This window comes from Oncorhynchus masou, chromosome 1, assembly GCF_036934945.1.
Source record: "Oncorhynchus masou masou isolate Uvic2021 chromosome 1, UVic_Omas_1.1, whole genome shotgun sequence".
Lineage (NCBI taxonomy): Eukaryota > Metazoa > Chordata > Actinopteri > Salmoniformes > Salmonidae > Oncorhynchus > Oncorhynchus masou.
Genome location: NC_088212.1, coordinates 32,392,392 through 32,414,009, shown reverse-complemented (window position 1 = coordinate 32,414,009; position 21,618 = coordinate 32,392,392). Strand labels below are relative to the sequence as shown.

At 42.0% G+C, this 21,618-nt stretch overlaps 1 protein-coding gene across 4 annotated transcripts; it reads left to right on the top strand.

The window, feature by feature from the left end:
* The first annotated feature begins 210 nt into the window (after window positions 1-210).
* LOC135542193 (RNA-binding protein EWS-like) lies at window positions 211-19,960 on the top strand. 4 transcript variants are annotated; one of them, XM_064968984.1, is made up of 16 exons: window positions 211-274; window positions 8,702-8,738; window positions 8,879-8,930; window positions 9,115-9,244; window positions 9,934-10,129; window positions 10,343-10,605; window positions 10,747-10,912; window positions 13,964-14,001; window positions 14,611-14,643; window positions 14,891-15,006; window positions 15,769-15,898; window positions 16,093-16,212; window positions 17,779-17,911; window positions 18,022-18,107; window positions 19,255-19,498; window positions 19,585-19,960. In XM_064968984.1, exons 1-16 carry the CDS (start codon window positions 259-261, stop codon window positions 19,619-19,621), a joined length of 1,797 nt encoding a protein of 598 aa, XP_064825056.1. In that variant the 5' UTR covers window positions 211-258; the 3' UTR covers window positions 19,622-19,960. The 4 variants fall into 4 exon arrangements, with proteins under 4 accessions (XP_064825056.1, XP_064825045.1, XP_064825038.1 ...); XM_064968973.1 differs by having other exon boundaries at window positions 9,112-9,244; window positions 10,346-10,605; XM_064968966.1 differs by having other exon boundaries at window positions 9,112-9,244.
* The last annotated feature ends 1,658 nt before the right edge of the window (window positions 19,961-21,618 follow it).

Sequence of the window (21,618 nt, the reverse complement as noted above, 5' to 3'; positions counted from 1 at the left end):
GAAAGTCGGTGCTCGAGAAAGATGCCGCGTTCAAAACAACTGGGAACTCGGAAAAATACGAGGTCAGTTGTCTTCAGGTCGGACCTCTAGAAAGAAGCCCGAGTTCCCGAGTTGGAATTCTGAGTTGGACGACGATTCAAATCTATTTTTCCAATTCGGAGCTCGTTTTTTTTCCGGAGTTCCCCGTTTTTTTCAACGCAGCACAAGTTCATCCATCCACTCGTTTACGCGCATGCGCCAACATCAGACGAAACGAAGATGGCGTCAGCACCTGGTGGGTTTCGTTCTCGGTCTATTTTATTGTGTCATTTTGCATGAATCCTTTAGATATTATCGACCATGTAAATACATTTGCATATTTATCAATAGTTACATCAAATGTATGTGTTTTAATCTAATATGTACGTATAATGTGAACGTTTATATATGTTCAGTAGCCGGTAGCTAGCTAGTTAGCTAACGCGTTGCGTTTGCCAACGTTGGCCTAGTTTACGAAACTCTTCGATTTAAATCATTGGGTTGAGTTTAATCGGCCAGCCGGAGAATGGTGAATGAACGAGTTTACTTCGATAGTTGACGTTGGCTAATGTAGAATCTCGGGCAGTAGGCCCTATCTAGCCATGATGCCGGGCCGAGGGACACAAACTCTGACCAAACACGTGCATCTGCCGAATTTGAATTCTAGGATCGACATGACTCTTATGATGCTCTAAAGGTCAGCCATTTTGGTCAGGAACTTAGTCAACCATTGTTTCCCAGACACATGATTGTGTGAAATCATGCATTTTAAGAATGTAATGTTATCTGCACTGTATCTTTGTTAGCTAACGTTAGTTAGCCAGTTGTAGATGAATTAATCCATAATGTTTCAAATTAACTGCCAACATTCAATTCAAACGATACAGTCGCTCCACACACTGTCTGAAATCAGTTGATGATAGGACCATAGAAATAAAGTGAGTAAAACAAGATTGTAAACTCTAACCCAGGAAATTTGACCGGTCAACTCGCAATGGCGGCTGTTAATTTTGATGCAATTTCCAAAATAATTTGGAATGTCCTATCGACTGGATTGCCTTGTTAACGTAGAATGTACATTTAAATGATGCTAACAGATGTTTCTCATGTAATGGAATTTATTTTTGTAATGTCAGATGGGAGTTTACTTTTAAAAAATCGCAGCACCGATTGAAGTGTACACTTCCTGCTTTTACTTCCTGGCATGCGTCATTGATACCTAATAATGTTAGCGCCCTTAGATTTTTTTAAATTTCAACTTTTACCACCAAGACTTTAAAAGAACTGATGTTTGCACAAGATGGAGGCAACTTTGGTGCATAACTAACAAAAATAATTAACAAATGTATGATTAACCCAGTATAAATTAATGTTAGAATGTATTATACAAGAGATCAAATTCAGAAATTCTACAGTCATGTTTTAAGTGTAAAAGTATTGACTCAATAATCCATACTTTCTGGGAATGCTATGAATTTGTGGGTGGGGCTAGAAAGTTGGCTGTCAGAAGTATTACAATGTAGACTTTTAATCTGCCTGTCTGCATATTTCAAGACATGGCATATGGGGGGGGGGGTGTAGTGGGCTAGCCAATTGGCTGGATGATTCTCTTCTCATCACTCATCTTGAAAAAAAAACGTGTTAACTCAAACAAACTTGGAAGTCAATCAATCTGCCATCATTGACACAATGAAAAAATCTAGTTATTTATTATTGAAATAGCATGGGAGACCAAGGAAAACAAATTGGTACAATTTAAGGCCAAGTAGCAAACAATAATGCAGGCACTAAGGATGGTTGTGAGCATGTGGGTCTGGGCAGATGAGATGTAGTCATTGTTTGTATCTGGAGCACAGGAGGTTGGGGGCACCTTAATTGACTTGAGTATAATGGTGTCAAACATGGTTTCCAGGTGTTTGATGCCATTCCATTTCTTCCGTTCAGGCCATTTATTATGAGCCATTGTCCCCTCAGCAGCCTCCTCCTTGAGTGTAAAGAAAATATTATATATATAAACCGCTGATGCACCTATGACATTTTTGGCCGGTACCGATATCCAATATTTTCCTTGCAATTTTTTCCCGTGGCCCTTTAAGCATTCTAGCACAGTTAAATAGTTAACACAGACACATGGACGCAGCGGTCTAATGCACTGCATTTCGGTGCAAGAGGCCTGGTTCGAATCCAGGCTGTATCACATCCGGCCGTGATTGGGAATCCCATAGGGCGGCCGGCGCACAATTGGCCCAGTGTCGTCCGGGCCGTCATTGTAAATAAGAATTTGTTCAAAACTGACTAGCCTAGTTAAATAAAGGTTACACACACACACACTGACCAAAAAGTTATTTTGTTGGCATTTACGTATTTCCCCATTACCAGTAAAACATAATCAAAACCTATTTCATTTACTTTCTGTGCTGTTTCGTTGTTCAGTTTCATTCTCAACCAGGATTTCTATGGAGCGCCGTTTCTATCTTTGCGTGTCAAAAAAGATACACGCCAAATAACACTGACTTGTCGTCTATGCTTGTTGACCAATCATGACCTGATAATGACTTCACGTCAAATAATAATTTAACGCGTTCATACATTTTTTACACAATTACACATTGATTATGCTATCACTCGTATTTCATATGTCACAACCATTCTTCATCGATACGTATGCTATGATGCTGGTAAAGTTGTGCTGGTCATAAAAAAAGCTGGCTAGCTCATGGATGAAAACAATGTAGTTCTACCCCTAAAACACAGCAAAACATCTGTTTCAATAGCTATATAGTTACCTGGCTAACTATAGCTATGTGTCATCTAAAATAGCCCTCATTTATAAGACAGTTCTTATTTGATTACTGGTGGTCGGACCGATCTATGTGAAAATAGCCACAATAGTGGACTTTGGGTTTAGCTTTCAAAATAAAAGTATGGCACAATTCTACTATTTGTATTCATTTGCGTCACTGTCAATTACGTACTTTAATTTTAAGGCATACTGCAAATTCCACGATTGTGCCTAATCCTTATTGGGGCCAACTTCACAACAAATAACCCGGTCTAATCGAGCGTCACTAGCCAGATGAAGCTAGCTGGCTGCTTATAACGTTAGCTGTGGGCAACAGGGTTAAGTAGCTGGCTAGCCATTTATTTTCATGAACTGAGGTTCAGTTGGCTACCTAGCTAATACTTACTCACAAGGATTCCTAAATAATTGCTAAGAATAATGAAAATGACTGCAGTTTCTATTGTTCATTGTTTTCAGGCTTGTTGTATTGCTAGCTAGGTACCAAGCTAAAGCTAGCTACCCCAGAAGTTGTGGTCAAACAAATCATGCTTTATTACCTACGTGGTATTATAAACTCATCGTTCGTGGCCGGTGTTTGCTTGTTTGCAGACTTTTTGTACAGCTTTGACAGTATTAATGTATTTTTTTTGACATGCAAAGACCCAAAACGGGTCGTGAAGCTAATAGCAGTGATGCTATTACTGTGTATCCCCGGTAGGGCAACATCTGAAAAATAGCGCACTTGGTAGTGTGCACTGGTGCTCGACCAGTCGGCAAAAGCCAACATCCACGACAGAGAACGGTTGATTGTCAAGGGCAATGAATACCATTATCTTGGCTTTAATGGATTTTGCCTTTGAGTTGTTTCGCTGAGAATTTCTTACTCTTTCAAATGACTGCTCGACTTGTTGACTGCTCAATCCACACAGCTGACAATGTGGGCTAGGTTAGGAATGCTGTTGCACGTGTAGCACACTTTTATTTGGCATCATTACGTCCTGTACCTACGTGATATAGGTATGCACGGTAGCTTTGACATTGGTTTTTAACATCAACGTTAAACTAGATATCGGGCCAATACCGATGTTGGCTTTTTTTTTTTTTGCTCATATTGATTTCGATATGTTCCCAGATATTGTGCATCCCAAATATAAACACATGCATTGCATTTGGAAAGTATTCATACCCTTTGAGCTTTTACACATTTTGTTACGTTACAGCGTTATTCTAAAATGGATATAAGAAAAAGTTCCCTCAATACGCACAACCTCATAATGACAAAGCAAACACGTTTGCAAACGGTGTATATATTAATTTAAATACCTTATTTACATGACTATTCAGACCCTTTGCTATGAGACTTGAAATTGTGCTCATGTGCATCCTGTTTCAATAGATCATCCTTGTGATGTTTCTACAACTTTATTGGAGTCCATCTGTGGTAAATTCTAATGATTGGACATTATTTGGAAAGGCACACACCTGTTTATATAAGGTCCCATAGTTGACAGTACATGTCAGAGTAAAAATCAAGTCGTGAGGTTGAAGGAATTGTCCGCAGTGCTACGAGACAGGATTGTGTCGAGGCACAGATCTGGTTAAGGGTACCAAAAAATGTCTGCAGCATTTGAAGGTCCCCAAGAACACAGTGGTCTCCATCATTCTTAAATGGAAGATGTTTGGAATCACCAAGACTATTCCTAGAGCTGGCCACCTGGACAAACTGAGCAATCGTTGAAGGGCCTTGGTCAGGGAGGTGACAGAGAACCCAATGGTCACTCTGACAGAGCTCTAGAGTATCTCTGTGGAGATGGGAGAAGCTTCCAGAAGGACAACCATCTCTGCAGCACTCCACCAAGCAGGCCTTTATGGTAGAGTGGCCAAACGGAAGCCACTCAGTAAAAGGCACATGACAGCCCGCTTGGTGTTTGCCAAAAGTGTTAAACAAATCAAAATATATTTTATATTTGAGGTTGTTCAAAGTAGCCACACTTTACCTTGATGACAGCTTTGCACACTCTTGGCATTCTCTCAACCAGATCCAAGAGGAATGCTTTTCCATCAGTCTTGAAGGAGTTCCCACATATGCTGAGCACGTGTTGGCTTCTTTTCCTTCGCAGTCCAACTCATTCCAAACCATCTAAATTGGGTTGAGGTCGGGTGATTGCGGAGTGCTGCATCAGATGACCTGGCCTCCATCACTCTCCTTGGTCAAATAGCCCTTACACCAACTGGAGTTGTGTTTTGGGTCATTGTCCTGTTGAAAAACAAATGATAGTCCCACTAAGCGCAAACCAGATGGGATGGCGTATCGCAGCAAAATGCTCTGGTAGCCATGCTTGTTAAGTGTGCCTTATATTCTAAATAAATCACTGACGGTGTCACCAGCAAAACACCCTACACCAATACACCATTTCCTCCATGCTTCTCGGTGGGAACCACACATGCAGAGATAATCCGTTCACCTACACTGCGTCTCATAAAGACACTGGTTGGAACAAAAAAATTCAAATTTGGACTAGAGGTCGACCGAGTGATTTTTACCGCCGATACCGATTATTGGAGGCCCAATAAAAGCCAATCATGACAATTACAACAATACTGAATGAACACATATTTTACCTTAAAATAATACATCAATAAAATAAATTTAGCCTCAAATAAATAATGAAACATGTTCAATTTGTTTAAATAATTCAACAACAAAGTGTTGGAGAAGAAAGTAAAAGTGCAATATGTGCCATGTTAAAAAGCTAACGTTTAAGTTCCTTGCTCAGAACATATGAAAGCTGGTGGTTCCTTTTAACAAGAGTCTTCAATATTCCCGGGTTAGAAGTTTTAGGTTGTAGTTATTATAGGACTATTTCTCTCTCTACCATTTGTATTTCATATACCTTTGACTATTGGATGTTCTTATAGACACTTTAGTATTGCCAGTGTAACAGTATAGCTTCCGTCCCTCTCCTCGCTCCTACCTGGGCTCGACCCAGGAACACATCGACAACATCCTCCCTCAAAGCATCGTTACACATCCCTCCACAAAAGCCGCGGCCCTTACAGAGCAAGGGGAACAACTACTCCAAGTCTTAGAGTGACGTTTGAAACGCTATTGGCGCGCACCCCGCTAATTAGCTAGCCATTTCACATCGGTTATACCGGCCTAATCTCGGGAGTTGATAGGCTTGAAGTCATAAACAGCTCAATGCTTGAAGCATTGCGAAGAGCTGCTGGCAAACGCACAAAAGTGCTGTTTGAACGCTTACGAGCCTGCTGCTGCCTACCATCGCTCAGTCAGACTGCTCTATCAAATATCATATCATAGACTTAAATATAGCATAATAACACACAGAAATACGAGCCTTTGATCATTGATATGGTCGAATCCGGAAACTATAATTTTGAAAACAAAACGTTTATTCTTTCAGTGAAATACGGAACTGTTATGTGTGTTATGTTATGTCATAATTCTGGCAAATTAAACATGGTCTTCGTTAGGAATAAATGGACTTCACACAGTTCACAACGAGCTAGGCGGCCCAAACTGCTGCATATACCCTGACTGCTTGCACGGGAACGCAAGTGAAGTGACAATGTTTATGGTTCGGTTTGGTGCAACGACAGTGCTAAATCATCACCCGTTTGGCGAAGTAGGCTGTGATTCAATGAGAAATTAACAGGCACCGCATCGATTATATGCAACGCAGGACACGCTAGATAAACTAGTAATATCAACCATGTGTGATTATTATACCTAGTGATTATGTTAAGATTGCTTTTTATAAGAAGTTTTAATGCTAGCTAGCAACATACCTTGGCTTCTTGCTGCCCTCACGCAACAGGTAGTCAGGCTGCCATGCAGGCTCCTCGTGGAGTGCAGTGTAAGGCAGGTGGTTAGAGCATTGGACTAGTAACCGGAAGGTTGCAAAAACGAATCCCCAAGCTGACAAGGTAAAAATACGTTGCTTTGCCCCTGAACAAACCCACCATTCCCAGGCCTTCATTGAAAATAAGAATGTGTTCTTAACTGACTTGCCTAGTTAAATAAAGGTGTAAGGGGAAAAAAAATGGCCAAATCGGTTTACGATTGTTAAGAGAACTTGAAATCGGCCCTAAATTAATCAGCCATTCCGATTAATCGGTCAACCTCTAATTTGGACTCATCAGACCAAAGAACAGATATCCACCGGTCTGTTGTCCATTGCTTGTGTTTCTTGGCCCGAGCAAGTGTCTCTTCTTATTATTGGTGTCCTTTTAGTAGTGGTTTCTTTGCAGCAATTTGACCATGAAGGCCTGATTCATGAAGTCTCCTTTGAACAGTTGATGTTGAGATGTCTGTTGCTTGAACTCTGAATCATTTATTTGGGCTGCAATGTCTGAGGCTGGTAACTCCAATGAACTTATCCTCTGCAGCAGAGCTAACTCTGGGTCTTCCTTTCCTGTGGTGGTCCTCATGAGAGCCAGTTTCATAGTGCTTGATGCTTTTTGCGATGGCACTTGAAGAAACTTTCAAAGTGCTTGATGTTTTCAGGTTTGACTGGCCTTCATGTCTTGAAGTAATGATGGACTTTTTCTCTTTGCTTATTTTAGCTGTTCTTGCCATAATATGGATGGTCTTTTACCAAATAGGGCTATTTTCTGTATACCACCCCTACCATGTCACAGCACAACTGATTGACTCAAATGCCTTCAGGAAAGAAATTCCACATATTTGAAGAAGGCACACCTGTTAATTGAAATGCATTCCAGGTGACTACCCCATGAAGCTGATTGAAAGAATGCCAAGAGTGTGCAGCGCTGTCATCAAGGAAAAGGGGGGCTATTTGAAGAATCTAAAATATTTTTAGATTTCCATATTTGTTCATTGTTTTGATGTCTTCACTATTATTCTGCAATGTCGAAAGTCATTTTTTATGGGGAAAAAACCCTTGAATGTGTAGGTGTCCAAACTTTTGATTGATACTCTGTGTGCGTAAAAATTACTACTAGCGACACTGGTCCCTTGAATTGCAAAAGGTCATGGAATATTGTAACCCTGTTGTCTTAACCTTGTAATCTTCAACCTAAACGTTAGCTTGCAGGCAGTTGTCTTTTTTCTGGCTTTAGCTTAAAATGCTATTTTTTTCACCAACCTTATGATCGGCTTCAGACCGCTTGCCCTTTACCTTGGCAGCGTTAGCTACAATGCTTGAGCTGGTCCCGTGGTTGATTCAGAGTGGTAGAACCTCTGCATTATTGTGACACCGTTGTCTTAATTTTTCTATCTTCAACATGGGTCTGGTCAAAAAAATACAGGTTAAGACGGCATTGTTCCAAATCTTGAATCAGCGCCATTGCTAACCAGCATAGCTGGTCCCATTGTTGCAAAGAGTTATGGGATATTAGTATGCCGTTGTTTTAACCTTTCATCTGCTGCCGTTTTCTCCCCATTCTGGGACTTTGAGGTTTCATGATATAGCTCCTCTAGTAATTTAATAGGATCTGAGGTTTGCACCTGTGTATACATTTCTGTACAGCCTTGCTAATCTAGCCACATTTTTGTTTCTTTGTTGGCCAATTTGTGTAGATAGTTTAAATAAAGGTAGCTAGCTAGCCAACTACCGCAAGCAAAGGCGTGATGGCCCCCACAACATAACAACGGCAAACAACTATCACCAGTCAGTCCTTGCTAGAGTTGAATAGCAGGAATGCTTTGTCTCTTTTCAAGGACTGTTGAACTTGAAAGATTTTCCCATTGTGTGGCCTGGCCTGGTTGGCACTGCCGAGGGTCTACACAAGATTATTGCCCAGTGAACATGAGTAGTTTCTTCTCATGAGTCCAAAGTGGATTTTGATACTGTACTAGCCTGTAGGACTGTTGTTGAATGTTAGACTAGTAATTTCTTTTGTCATTTTCTTTTACAGATTACAGTTCCTACAACCAGGCCGGTGCCCAGCAGGGGTAAGTCTTTCTACATGCAGGTTGTGTGCTACTAAGAAGTGTTCTAATGAATCCAGAGGAATGGGAATGTTTGTGATATTTGATACATCTCCTTTCTGTTGATCAAAATTAATTGTATGATTGATCTTGTGTCCCTGCAGGTATGGCTCCTATGCTGCTCAGCCCTCACAGGGTTATGGACAATCTGCCCAGGTGAGTTTTATATTTAGACAAGGCCATTTATGAATTACACATACCTGCAGAGACCCACAATACTGCATTGATCTCATTCCATGTTTGCATACAGTTTGAACTGAAGCACAGGACACTTGCCATCTTTCCCAAGGTACTTGTCATTATCTATCGGCCTATAAAATAATATTTTGTATTTCAGCAGGGTTATAGCCAGCAAGGATATGGGTCCTACGCCCAGCCTGCTGCAGCTGAGACCGGATACTCTCAGGCAGCACCCTCAGCGGGCGGCTATGCGCAGCAGTATGGTTCCTCCTATGGGCAACCAGCACCAGGTCAGTTTCAAACTGATCAAATGATAGGCCAAAAGTAATTTTGGTGGAAGGGAATGAGAATTGTCCATCATGCCTCTAACTATTGACCACATGTAATGTCAATCCTGTATTTATATTACTGCAAATGTGCTTTGAGTACCTTAAAGGACCATTTTCAACCTAAGTCACCATTTTTGAACTGTGAACCTTTTCTCCTCTTGCTTTCATGTTACAGCTGGGAATAAAACAGGTTCGACACAGATTACTTTTCATCTCTATCCATTTCATGCCACTTAGGCTAAGTCTATACAAAGTGTTCCATGGCTGGCTGGATAGATCCATGTAATATATTTCACATCATGTGTAGTAGACAATAGTATTGTGAGTAGACTAATTGAACCTTGGAGAAGAGAGATTTCTTTGACACTATTTATTCCTCCTGCATCATGACTGTAAAAGACATCTTACTAATACAAGACTATAGATCCTTCAGAATGGTATTCATCTACCGATATCTAACACTAATTCTAACACACTTTTAATAACACAATGGTATTCTTATGTGCCATTTAATATTCTTCATCGGTGCTGCTCTGTGAGGTTGTATAAGTCCAGAGTGGTTATAGTGTGATCTAAAATCCTAACCGGGCTGTACCTGGAATGATCTATCTACACCTTCTTCAATTAAACCATTTCCTGTTTGACCACAGCTGGGTACCCTGCTGCCCAGCCCAGTGCCCATGGCTACTCCCAGCCTGCCGCGGGCTATGGAGCCAGTGGATATGAGAGTGCTCCTGCTGCTGCTCCCGCTGCCTCTCAGCCCTCCTATGGCTCCCAGCCAGGCTATGCAGCCCAGTCTGCCTACGCTGGCTACAGCCAGCAGGCTGCTTCCACTGCACCTCCGAGGTAGGCTAACTAGTCTCACATTAGGACAAGGGTGTAATGGTGGTAGTGATGCAGTGAATGTTACACTATTTTGTTGATGTTTCTTGATTTTAGCTTGTACGCTGTGGAAGAGAAGTTGCAGCTGTCAACCCATAAGAAACATATAGTTGTGGAGCACTCTTTATGACCTATTCAGTCCCTGCCCGTCCCTAACCACTTCAGTTATAATGCCAGCAGCCAGCCAGCTGGCTACAGCCAGAGCAGCTACTCCCAACCAGGGGGATATGCCGCGCAGCAGAGTGGGTACCAGGCCCAGCAGGGAAGCTATGGGCAGCAGCAGAGTGGGTACCAGCAGCAGCAGCCCCCACCTCAGCAGCAACAGGCCCCTGCCGCGGCCTACCCTCCTCAGGCCTCCGGTTCCTACGGGCAGCCTGCAGGCAGCCAGTATGGACAACAAAGTGGGCCTCAAAGTGGTTACAACCAGTCAAGCCATTACAGTAAGACTAGTGGTCTCCCCTGTTATTTTAACACACACAAGCATTGCAATAGGCCTACCTGCTAGTTATTGTCTTAGTTATGTTGATGTTCATTCATTTCCACACAAGGGCATTTCCGCTAATCCTCATGTTATTCTGTAGATAACTATGGACAGGAGGGCAGAGGCAGCTCTGGCTATTCTGGCTCTGACCCTGCTAGGTTCCCAGGGGCAGGGGAGAGCCGTGGGCCACCCAGGGATGGCTATGACAGGGGTGGCATGATGCACGGTGGCAGGGGACGTGGGGGCATGGGCCGTGGAGGCATGGGGTAAGTCACTCTCCTTATTGCTCAACATAACTTCCATCCATTCTTGCAGATGCTGCGGCCAGGCTGAGCAGGGCTGAGTTTGAAGTTCCCCTTAAACATTAATTGGGTCACGTCTATTTTACCTTTGTAGGGTTATAACATCTCTTTTATTAGTGGGGAAAGTCACTGTTTACTTTGTGTAGGATCAATTATCTAATGCCTACAAAAAGTATCATGAAGGGACCCTCCATTTGTGGGTACAAACTCTTAGCCCTGCCATAGTGGCCAAAGGTAAGAAGGAATATGATTTCATGAAACAAAGAGCTGGGACTGACATTTGTGAACAGAAAGCTGGAGTTGTAAACTATTCAATCAGACATCCCTTTTTGCTGTACCACAGCTTTACAGGGGTGTATATAATCTATAGCATTGATTATTGTCCATCTATTTACAAGGCTTCAGGGTTACTGCTGCAGGTTTCAATGATTTGGTGGGCACACCGCACCTTTTTAAATGATTGCTGTGAGGTTAAATGGTATAAAAATGTACCTATTTAATCTAACTCTGATTTCTTTTTAAAAAGCTGACCCAGAAGGTATTTGGGAGTATGCACTATGGAAGTTTAGTTGCTAACTAATTTACCTCAAATTTTGGCTTGTGTTGTCATATTGATTACATCTTGAAACCACAAAATCCTTAGTTTTAAGCTAACAAACCTTTGCAATACAAGACAAGCTTTTTCTCATTAGTGTTTGGAGGTGCGCCCCTTTCTGTCCAATTAGCTAATTTTGGACAATATTTCGGGGGCCCTGTTTGGCTCATGACCCCCAGGGGCAGATCTTCTAAAATAACTTTAGTTTGTTTAATAAGCAAGACACATTGATTGCCTATACCAAGGAGTTGAATTGCATACTAAGTTGAGGTTAATACACATTTGGGATTTGGAGTTTTTCCCTGGAAAACCGATAAAGTACATTTCTACAGGATACATCCATGCAGAACTAAGGTTATCCCCCTTCTAGGTTATTGGTACTAAACTGGCAACCTGGAGCCTTACATGTATTGTTCAAGCTTTCTGGGCATTATGATGACACCTATGTTTTCATTGTAGAGTTTGAGGTGAGGTTGATCCCATTGAGTATCAGACAGCTGAAGGTAATATCCCTGGAACAAGAAAAAAAATAAAGAATTGGCGCATGTTCACTAGGTCACACCAGACTCATATGTTTAATTATGTTTTGCTCTAGTCTTGTATTATATTAATATTATTCAGTACATGGCTATGTGCTTTCCCTAAAGAGAGGATCAAAGTGAATAATTCCACCTTTGTCTTCAGCACAATCTTTTATTAATTACATGACACTTGTCACATTTCTTAACCTCAATTGATTTTGTCCTATTTTCAAGTTGAAAGTGGCCTTTTTTTCTCTGTTAACATTGCTTAAAGTAGTCAAGAAATGTGGCATGGGCCTCCCGAGTGGTGCAGTGGTCTAAGGCCCTGTATCGTGGTGCTAGCTGTGCCACCTAGAGATTCTGGGTTCGAGTCCAGGCTCTGTCGCAGCCGGCCGCGATTGGGAGACCCATGGGGCGGCGCACAATTGGCTCAGCGTCGTTAGGGGAGGGTTTGGCCGGCAGGGATATCCTTGTCCCATCGCTCACTAGCGACTCATGTGACGGGCCAAGCACAGTGCATGCTGACACTGGTCGCCAGGTGTACAGTGTTTCCTCCGATACATTGGTGCGGCTGGCTTCTGGGTTAAGCGGCATTGTGTCAAGAAGCAGTGCGGTTGGGTTGTGTTTCGGAGGACGCACGGCTCCCGGCTTTTGCCTCTCCCGAGTCCGTGCGGGAGTTGCAGCGATGAGACAAGACTAACTACCAATTGGATACCACGAAAAAGGGTAAAGAGAAAAATTATCATTTGGCATTCATATGTAACTCCTGTTTTACTTTTTCATAAATTATAGCTTTTAGGGCAAAATGTTTTGGGTCCGGTTTCCCAGGGTAAGCCTAGTCCTGGACTAAAAATAATGCACAGAATGCTTTTTAGTCTTTGGACTACGCTTCATCTGTGTCTGGGGAAACCAGCCCCTTATGTGTTTCCGTTTTTAAAATGTGGTTTGGATTACAAATGTTTTGTTTAATCAAATGAACACCTTTTTAACATGCTTTGTCACATTTACGCTACAGGTAACAGTGAGAGCCATGTAAACCCATCTATATTCTATAAAGTACCTGTACTCAATACAGAGCCGGCAGCTTAAACAACCGAAGGGGTTAAACCACAGAGATTTGGGTTCTGCCTTAAATCCAAGAGATGAGGATGGTGCTGTCTAAAGCATGCTGGGAAACTCTTTAAAATGATAATTACATTTGTATAGTAAAATCATTACTTTTACCTTGGTGAACATTGTAACATGGTCAAGTTTAAATTCTGTATTTATTAGAATTGTTTTAACTTCAATTCATGTTTTTGTAAAATAATGTATATGGATGGTGTGTTTTTGGTTTTAATTTCAAAGGTGACTGTAATCACCTGTTTTTTGTTTAATATTTCAGATGCATTGCATTTGACAACGTCAACCATTTGTTTTAACTCGTATAGGCATTTGCTTCAACTGTAAATTGGACATAATGCACTAGCTTTCCACGTATTTAACTGTGTCTGTAAGTTATCTCTTGTCAGTATAGTATCTCCAGGCTAGTCATTATTAAACTGCATATGGAATGCATCTAAAAAGGTTTCCTTTGTAACAAATTCCTGGGATTCTGTCCCATATTTCCCCAAAGGTAGAGATTTAACACCCCTCAGCTAGCTCCAAACTAGCCAGTATCTGCTATCAAATGCTGTCATTAAGAAGCCTTCGAGTAAAGGAATGATGCCATATAGTTGCTGTTAATTCCTTCATTCCCATTAACTGGATTGCATAGACTGTGTAGGCATGTTGGGGGTTGTTAAATGAACTAGTCAGAACTGTTTCCTTCAACCTCCCCAAACGAGCCATGGGGCTCCATGCATGGAAGTGGCTGTTAAAAGGGAAATCGCCTTCATATCTCCATTTATTCCCCCATAGCGTCGCTGGAGACAGAGGTGGCTTCAATAAGCCCGGTGGTAAGTTAACGAGTATTACACTGGCTTGTCCACTCCAGACCTTTACCTACTAGAGCATGTACGCGCAGAGCATTTACCTATGCCCTTACGTTGGTGTGTGCAGCGTTTTTTGGGGGGGTAGCCAAATATATAGGTGGCTATTAGAATGGATGGAAATAGAAGGGGGTCCAGTTTAAATGTCTGAGACATCTGTTTGGAAAGGGGTACTTTTTACTCTGGTTTATATCACTGCCTAAGGTAACCTTGAAGAGCAAGGTACTCTTATTTCACAATGACATATTAATGACAAATGACTGCTGCCAAAAAATGTCAGTTTTGAAAAATGGTTTTGCATTTACAATTTCATGGAGCCAAACCCCTGGTATTTTTGGGGGTTAATATTATGTGGTTTCTTAGGACATTTTCTTATGGCACACATTTTTATACAAACGGGTCTGAGGTTTTTATTTACATCATGATCAATATATTTTCAAAAACGTCTGACACCTGTGTTCTGGAGGACTGTGTCTTGTGTTATCACTTCAAATACTCTTCAGCAGTTTAGCAGAGGACTTGAGTGACACAAACTGACTGGCTCTTTTTTCCCCCCCCTTGCCTGATGGCAAACAGGACCCATGAACAACGGTGCAGTGCGTAACATGGGTAAGCAGATACTAAATGACCAACACTTGTATCATAGATCAGAAGTATTGACGGATCAATTGCTAACCTTTGAACGTTTATCTTACTGGTTTGTATCTGCCTGAAAGGCTTTGTTTCGTTGATCTTGGTCCAACTTCTTGGCTTAATGGCTTATGCTATGAATCTGAGATGAATAAGGACAGTGTAGTGGAAGTGTAGCTGTAGTGTTTCCTGTCAGTTTTTTTGAATGGTAGTTCTCTCTGTTCAGGGCGCCCTGAGGAGCAGGATGACTCTGAGAACAGCACCATCTACATCACTGGTCTCACAGAGAACGCCACTCTGGAGGAGATGGCTATCTTCTTCAAAGACCCTGGACCCATCAGGGTGAGGACACTCAATCTAAGGACCTCAACTTAGACACACATTAAGTTGTATTTGTCTCTTCCAAAACATGCCTATGTACACTGAAAAATATATATAAGTGCAACATGCAACAATTTAAAAGATTTTACTGAAGTTACAGTTCATATAAGGAAATCTGTCAATTTAAAATAAATGAATTAGGCCCTAGTCTATGGATTTCACATGTCTGGGAATACAGATATGCATCCAACGTACTGCAGACATTGGAGGCGGCTTATGGTAGAGAAATTAACATGACATTTTCTGGCAACAGCTGTTAGACATTCCTGCAGTCAGCATGCCAATTGCACGCTCCCTCTGTGGCATTGTGTTGTGACAAAACTGCACAGTTTAGTGGACTTTTATTGTCCACAGTGCAAGGTGTACCTGTGTAATGATCATGCTGTTTAATCAACTTCTTGATATGCCACACCTGTCAGGTGGATGGATTATCTTGGAAAGGGGGAAATGATCACTAACGGGGATGTAAACAAATTTGTGCACAAAAGTTTCTGGGTTATTTTATTTCAGCTCCTGAAACATGGGACCAACACTTTACATGTGTTTTTATATTTTTGTTCAATGTATGTCTAGCCAGCGTTTTTGTCTTGTTCTCATTTAATTAGATGACTGAACAGATAATGAATGCTCTAAAAAGAAAATCTCAAAAAGAATGGCAACAGCAGATACGTGTTAATAGTGGGGTAGGTTGACTTTTGAGTGATGAATTCCTCTTTTGTTCAGATGAACCGGAGGTTGGGCAAGCCTGCCATCAACATCTACACAGACAATGATTCCGGGAAGCCCAAGGGAGACGCCACACTGTCCTACGAGGAGCCCTCCTTTGCCAAAGCTGCTGTAGAGTTATTTGATGGTATGTCATACTGGCCCTTTTTAACCTGCATCAGCCTACTCTGATTCTACCCTTGAACCATCCAAATTAATGCATATCAGGACGTGTTGATGTGCACTGAAATGTACTTTAGAATACTAGTAATGACCATTAACTATTGCCTTTTCTCTCTCCATTTCTCTTTATTCCTGTTACATTCTGTTTGACCTCAACAGGGAAAGAGTACCAGGGCAGGAGGCTGAAGGTGTCCATGGCTCGCCGTAAGCCCATGATGGGTGGAATGAGAGGGGGCATGTCCATGAGGGGTGACATGATGGGCCGTGGAGGACCTGGAGGTATATTTAAGTCAACTGTTTATTTGAGAATGACCCTTGTTCAAAACTGAAAATACACTGAACAGAAATGTAAATGCAACATGCAACAATTTCAAAGATTTTACAGAGGTAAAGTTCATATAAGGAAATTGGTCAATTGAAATAAATAAATTAGGCCCTAATATATGGATTTCACATGACTGGGAATACAGATATGCAGTAGTTGGTCACAGATGTCTTTATAAAAAAAGGTAGGGGCATGGATCAGAGAACCAGTCAGTATCTGGTGTGACCACCATTTTCCTCATGCAGCGTAACACATCTCCGTCGCATAGAGTTGATCAGGCTGTTGATTGTGGAATGTTGTCCCACTCCTCTTCAATGGTTGTGTGAAGTTGCTGGATATTGGTGGAAACTGGAACACGCTGTCGTACGTGTCGATCCAGAGCGTCCCAAACATGCTCAATGGGTGACATGTCTGGTGAGTATACAGTCCATGGAAGAACTGGTACATTTTCAGATTCCAGGAATTATGTACAGATCCTTGCGACATGGGGCTGTGCATTATCCTGCTGAAACATGAGGTGATGACAGCGGATGAATTGCACAACAATGGGCTTCAGGATCTCGTCACGGTATGTCTGTGCATTCAAATTGCCATCGATATAATGCATTTTTGTTCATTGTCCGTAGATTATGCCTGCCCATACCGTAACCCCACCGCCACCATGGGGCACTCTGTTCACAATGTTGACATCAGAAAACCGCTAACCCACACAACTCCATACACTGCTGTCTGCCATCTGTAGAATTGAAACTATGATTCATCTGTGAAGAGCACACTTCTCCAGCGTGCCGGCGAGCGCACTGAAGTCGGTTAAGATGCTGAACTGCAGTCAGGTCAAGACCCTGGTGAGGACGATGGGCATGCAGATGAGCATCCCTGAGACGGTTTCTGACCTTTTGTGCAGACATTTTTTGGTTGTGCAAACCCAAAGGATCATCAACTGTCCGGGTGGCTGGTCTCCGATGATCCCGCCGATGAAGAAGCCAGATGTGGAAGTCCTAGGGCTGGCATGGTTACACGTGGTCTGCGGTTGTGATGCCGATTGGACGTACTGCCAAATTCTCCAATGACAGAGAAATGAACATTCAATTCTGGTAACAGCTCTGGTGGATATTCCTGCAGTCAGCATGCCAATTACGCGCCCCCTCAACTTGAGACATCTTTGGCATTTTGTTGTGTGACACAAATGCGCATTTTAGTGGACTTTTATTTTCCCCAGTGCAAGGTGCACCTGTGTAATGATCATGTTGTTTAATCAGTTTATTGGTAGGACACACCTTTCAGTTCAATGGATTATCTTGGCAACGGAGAAATGCTCACTAACATGGATGCAAACACATTTTTGGGAAACTTTTTGTGCGTATGGAACATTTCTAGGATATTTTATTTCAACTCATGAAACATGGGACCAACACTTTACATGTTGCGTCTTTATATTTTTGTTCAGTATATATAGCTGCCGCACATTTGCCATGGCAATATAATGAACTATTGAAACAACCCCTGGTGTGTGTTATCAGGCATGATGGGCCGTGGAGGAGAGCGTGGAGGTTTTGTCCCACGAGGAGGACCACATGGTATGGGCAGAGGTGGGCCAGGTGGCCCAGGTGGCAACATGCAGCAGAGAGCTGGAGACTGGGAGTGCCCCAACCAGTAAGGACCTCTCAAGAAAGAGTTTACCCTTTCCCATTTTTTTTTTTGAAGTAACTTTACAGTACAGGTAGTGGTTTTTGTGTATATCACTGAATGGTTGTCCTTCTCAGGGGCTGTGGCAACCAGAACTTTTCCTGGAGGATGGAGTGTAACCAGTGCAAAGCTCCCAAACCAGAGGGCTTTGGGCCCCCTTCAGGTACAGCGGTCACTGGCACAGCAGCACTATTGTTAGGGCCTGGTTCAACTGTAGACAGGAACCATTATAACAAATAGTGTTATTTGAGCAACAGGGGCTGAATTCCCTTCCCTGTTTCACAAATCTTAATGTTTGTAATGTAACACAGCCAAATCAAACAGGTTTAACACCTAGACTTCAGGGTCAATGCTTAGCAGTTGTACTAAATTGAACAAAAATAAATATTATTATAAATGCAACATGTAAAGTGTTCCCATGTTTCACGAGCTAAAATAAGTCCCAGAAATGTTCCATACGCACAAAATGTGCTTATATGTGTTTATACCTGTTAGTTTGCATTTCTCCTTTGCCAAGATAATCCATCCATCTGACAGGTGTGGCATTTCAAGAAGCTGATTAAACAGCATGATCAGGACACAGGTGCACCTTGTGCTGTGGACAATAAAAGGCCCCTTTGAAATGTGCAGTTTTGTCACACAACATAATGCCACAGATGTCTCGAGTTTTGAGGAAGCTTGCAATTGGCATGTTGACTGCAGGAATGTCCACCAGAGCTGTTGCTTGAGAATTGAATGTTCATTTCTCTACCATACGCTGCCTCCAACGTCGTTTTAGAGACTTTGGCAGTACGTCGAACTGGCCTCAAAACCGCAGACCACATGTAACCACGCCAGCCCAGGACCTTCGGCTTCTCCACCTGTGGGATAAACTACGGGGGGGGGGGGGTGGGTTGCTGAGGAGTATTTGTCTGTAATAAATCCCTTTTGTGGGGAAAACTCATTCTGATTGGCTGGTATCCCCAGTGGGTGGGCACCCATGGCTGCACCCCTGCCCAGTCATGTGAAGTCCATAGATTAGGGCTCATTTAATTTATTTCAATTTATTGATGAAATGTAACTCAGTAAAAGCTTAAATTGTTGCATGTTTATTTTTGTTCAGTATAGATTAGTGTCAACTCTGGGGAAACATGAAACCATCCATGTTTAGCAGTCTGTTTACTGTAATTGAAAGCTTTGGTGTTGGAGGGGTTTGCTCTGTGTGCACTGGGAATACTACGTTTAATCTTGTGTTTCCCTTCCTGTTAACGTGTGCATGTCTACGATAGTCTGGTGGCAAGCTTAACTGGGTCTTGTGTGATTTTGTTCAGGTGGTGAGCGAGGCAGGGGTGGCATGGGGATGCGTGGGGGCAGAGGGATGGACCGTGGCGGGCCAGGAGGGCCTGGAGGCTTCCGTGGAGGATGGGGAGGTGACCGTGGCGGTGGATTCAGGGGACGTGGTGGAATGGACCGAGGGGGATTCCGAGGGTCTAGCAGGGGAGGACCGCCTATGGACCGAGGAAGAGGAATGGGGAGAGGAGGAATGGGGGGGCCCCCAGGCAAGATGGATATGAGGTAAAGGAACATGTTGGACTGCTTTCATCATACTCATGTATTACTATGTTTGTTGGACACTAAATTACTACTTTTCCAACTCATAGGGACCATCGCCAGGAACGCAGAGACCGACCCTACTGAAAGACAGCAATTTGAATTTTCCATTTAGTGCAGGATTTGATTTTTAAAATGAAATTAATTTATGATTCCGTTTTTATTAATGGTTATAGAACTGCTTTTGAAATACTCTGGTGCAGTTTCATTCAACTCGTAGTTAAACGTTTAGTTTTTTTATAGTTTTATTTACCCTTGGTTCAGTTATTTTGACTTGTGCAAGTTTATTTTTTGCATTTCTTAGATGTACAGACTGATTTTGACAGTTTATTGTAAAACATGACACTTCTTTTTTAATTGTAATTGCTTCTCCTTCCCATAGCTGTGTAATGATAAACAATTTTGAAAATAAAATGTCCACCCTGATTTGATGCTAAAAGAAGTTCAGATCCATTGCTGTTATGAGGCATCATGAATGGTTGACTTTTTGCATTTGTCTTCATCTTGGTTCTCAAATGTTGGGAAAAGTAGGAATTGTACAGCTCTACAGCAATGTTCTCTTTCAGAATTGTCAACAAGGAGGCACTGTAATATTCAGCTTTGAAAGAATGCTGGCATGATATCTGTTTGACCAACAACTGTTGAAGATACATCAGCTGTCATAGAGGATTTGTCTTCATGTTGTATTGCAATCATATAGTCAATGAACACACTTTCAATACTGCTTTGTGGAACGAGTTTGACAACTAAACTGCACATTTACCAGTAAGAATGAAGGTCAACTGCTTTCAGGCTTTGCTTTATAGAATTGCCTTGATGTCTTTGCATTTTCTTTTCGACTTGGAGAACCCTCCCAATCCAATCAAGAAACAATGGATGTTATTAACCACAGATGTCAGCCACCCCTGTCTGACTGATACCACATTTGCATCTGTTCAGCATATGTCCACAGTGATCTGAGCCCTTTGATAATCACCCTACTCTTCCCAATGAAAATGAATTTATTGGCTTTGTTTAAATATACCAGTTGGGTCAGTTATTTATAATTCAGTTATGTTTGTCTGCCTGTAATCACTGACCGCACAGTCGGGGTGCATTTATTGTGCTGTGGTAGTTGTCATCCAGAGAAAAGTAAATGCTCCAGCCTAAACTTCTAACTTCCTTTTAAAGCCCAATGTATTGTGTGTGGGTGAAGTCCGGTCACAGCTCACGCTTCCGAGTTCCTTGAGGACTGGTATCCAGTTGCTCATGCTGGGGAACAGATCACTGTGCGAGTTGTCTGACACAGAAAAAATTATTTATCACAGTCCAAAAAATTCTCGACCAACACGTCTATATCTCAAAGAAAAAAGTATTTTTCCCATCAAAACAAGGCCCTCCTTTTTCCATGTTGAAATTGCACGCAGAGCATGTGCTGAGCCAAGCATGGGGCAGCTGTTTCAGACAGTGCTTGTCAGGCCCTGCCTGTAAAAACTGGAGTTAGCAGAGAATCAAGTTTGTATTCCAGACTAGAGGTAACTACTAAGCTTATCTATTTCATATTGACAAAGAGCGACCTATAATCTTATTTTGAAGTGTCACTTCTTGTTGGGAAGCAAATTTGTCCTGCCCTGACACTTGGGTCTGACCCATAAAAAGGATAATCTCACTAATTTCCCCCGCATTCTTAACGGGATGTGCACATATGCTCGTTTGAGGGAATGATTACATCACTAGTAGACAGGGTAATGATCTGATTACATTTACTTTTAGATTACTTTCCCCTTGAGGGGCATTAGAAGAGAATGTTACCAAATGAACTTCATCTGTTGCAGGATAAATCAATGTTAAAGTTGACATAGCTGGCCATATATGGATGTAATTATTATTTTTAACCTTTATTTTACTAGGCAAGTCAGTTAAGAACAAATTCTTATTTTCAATGACGGCCTAGGAACAGTGGGTTAACTGCCTGTTCAGGGGCAGAACGACAGATTTGTGCCTTGTCAGCTCGGGGATTTGAACTTGCAACCTTACCAGGGTTACCTGTCCAACACTCTAACCACTAGGCTACCCTGCCACCCCATGTTACTTTATGGGTTGGT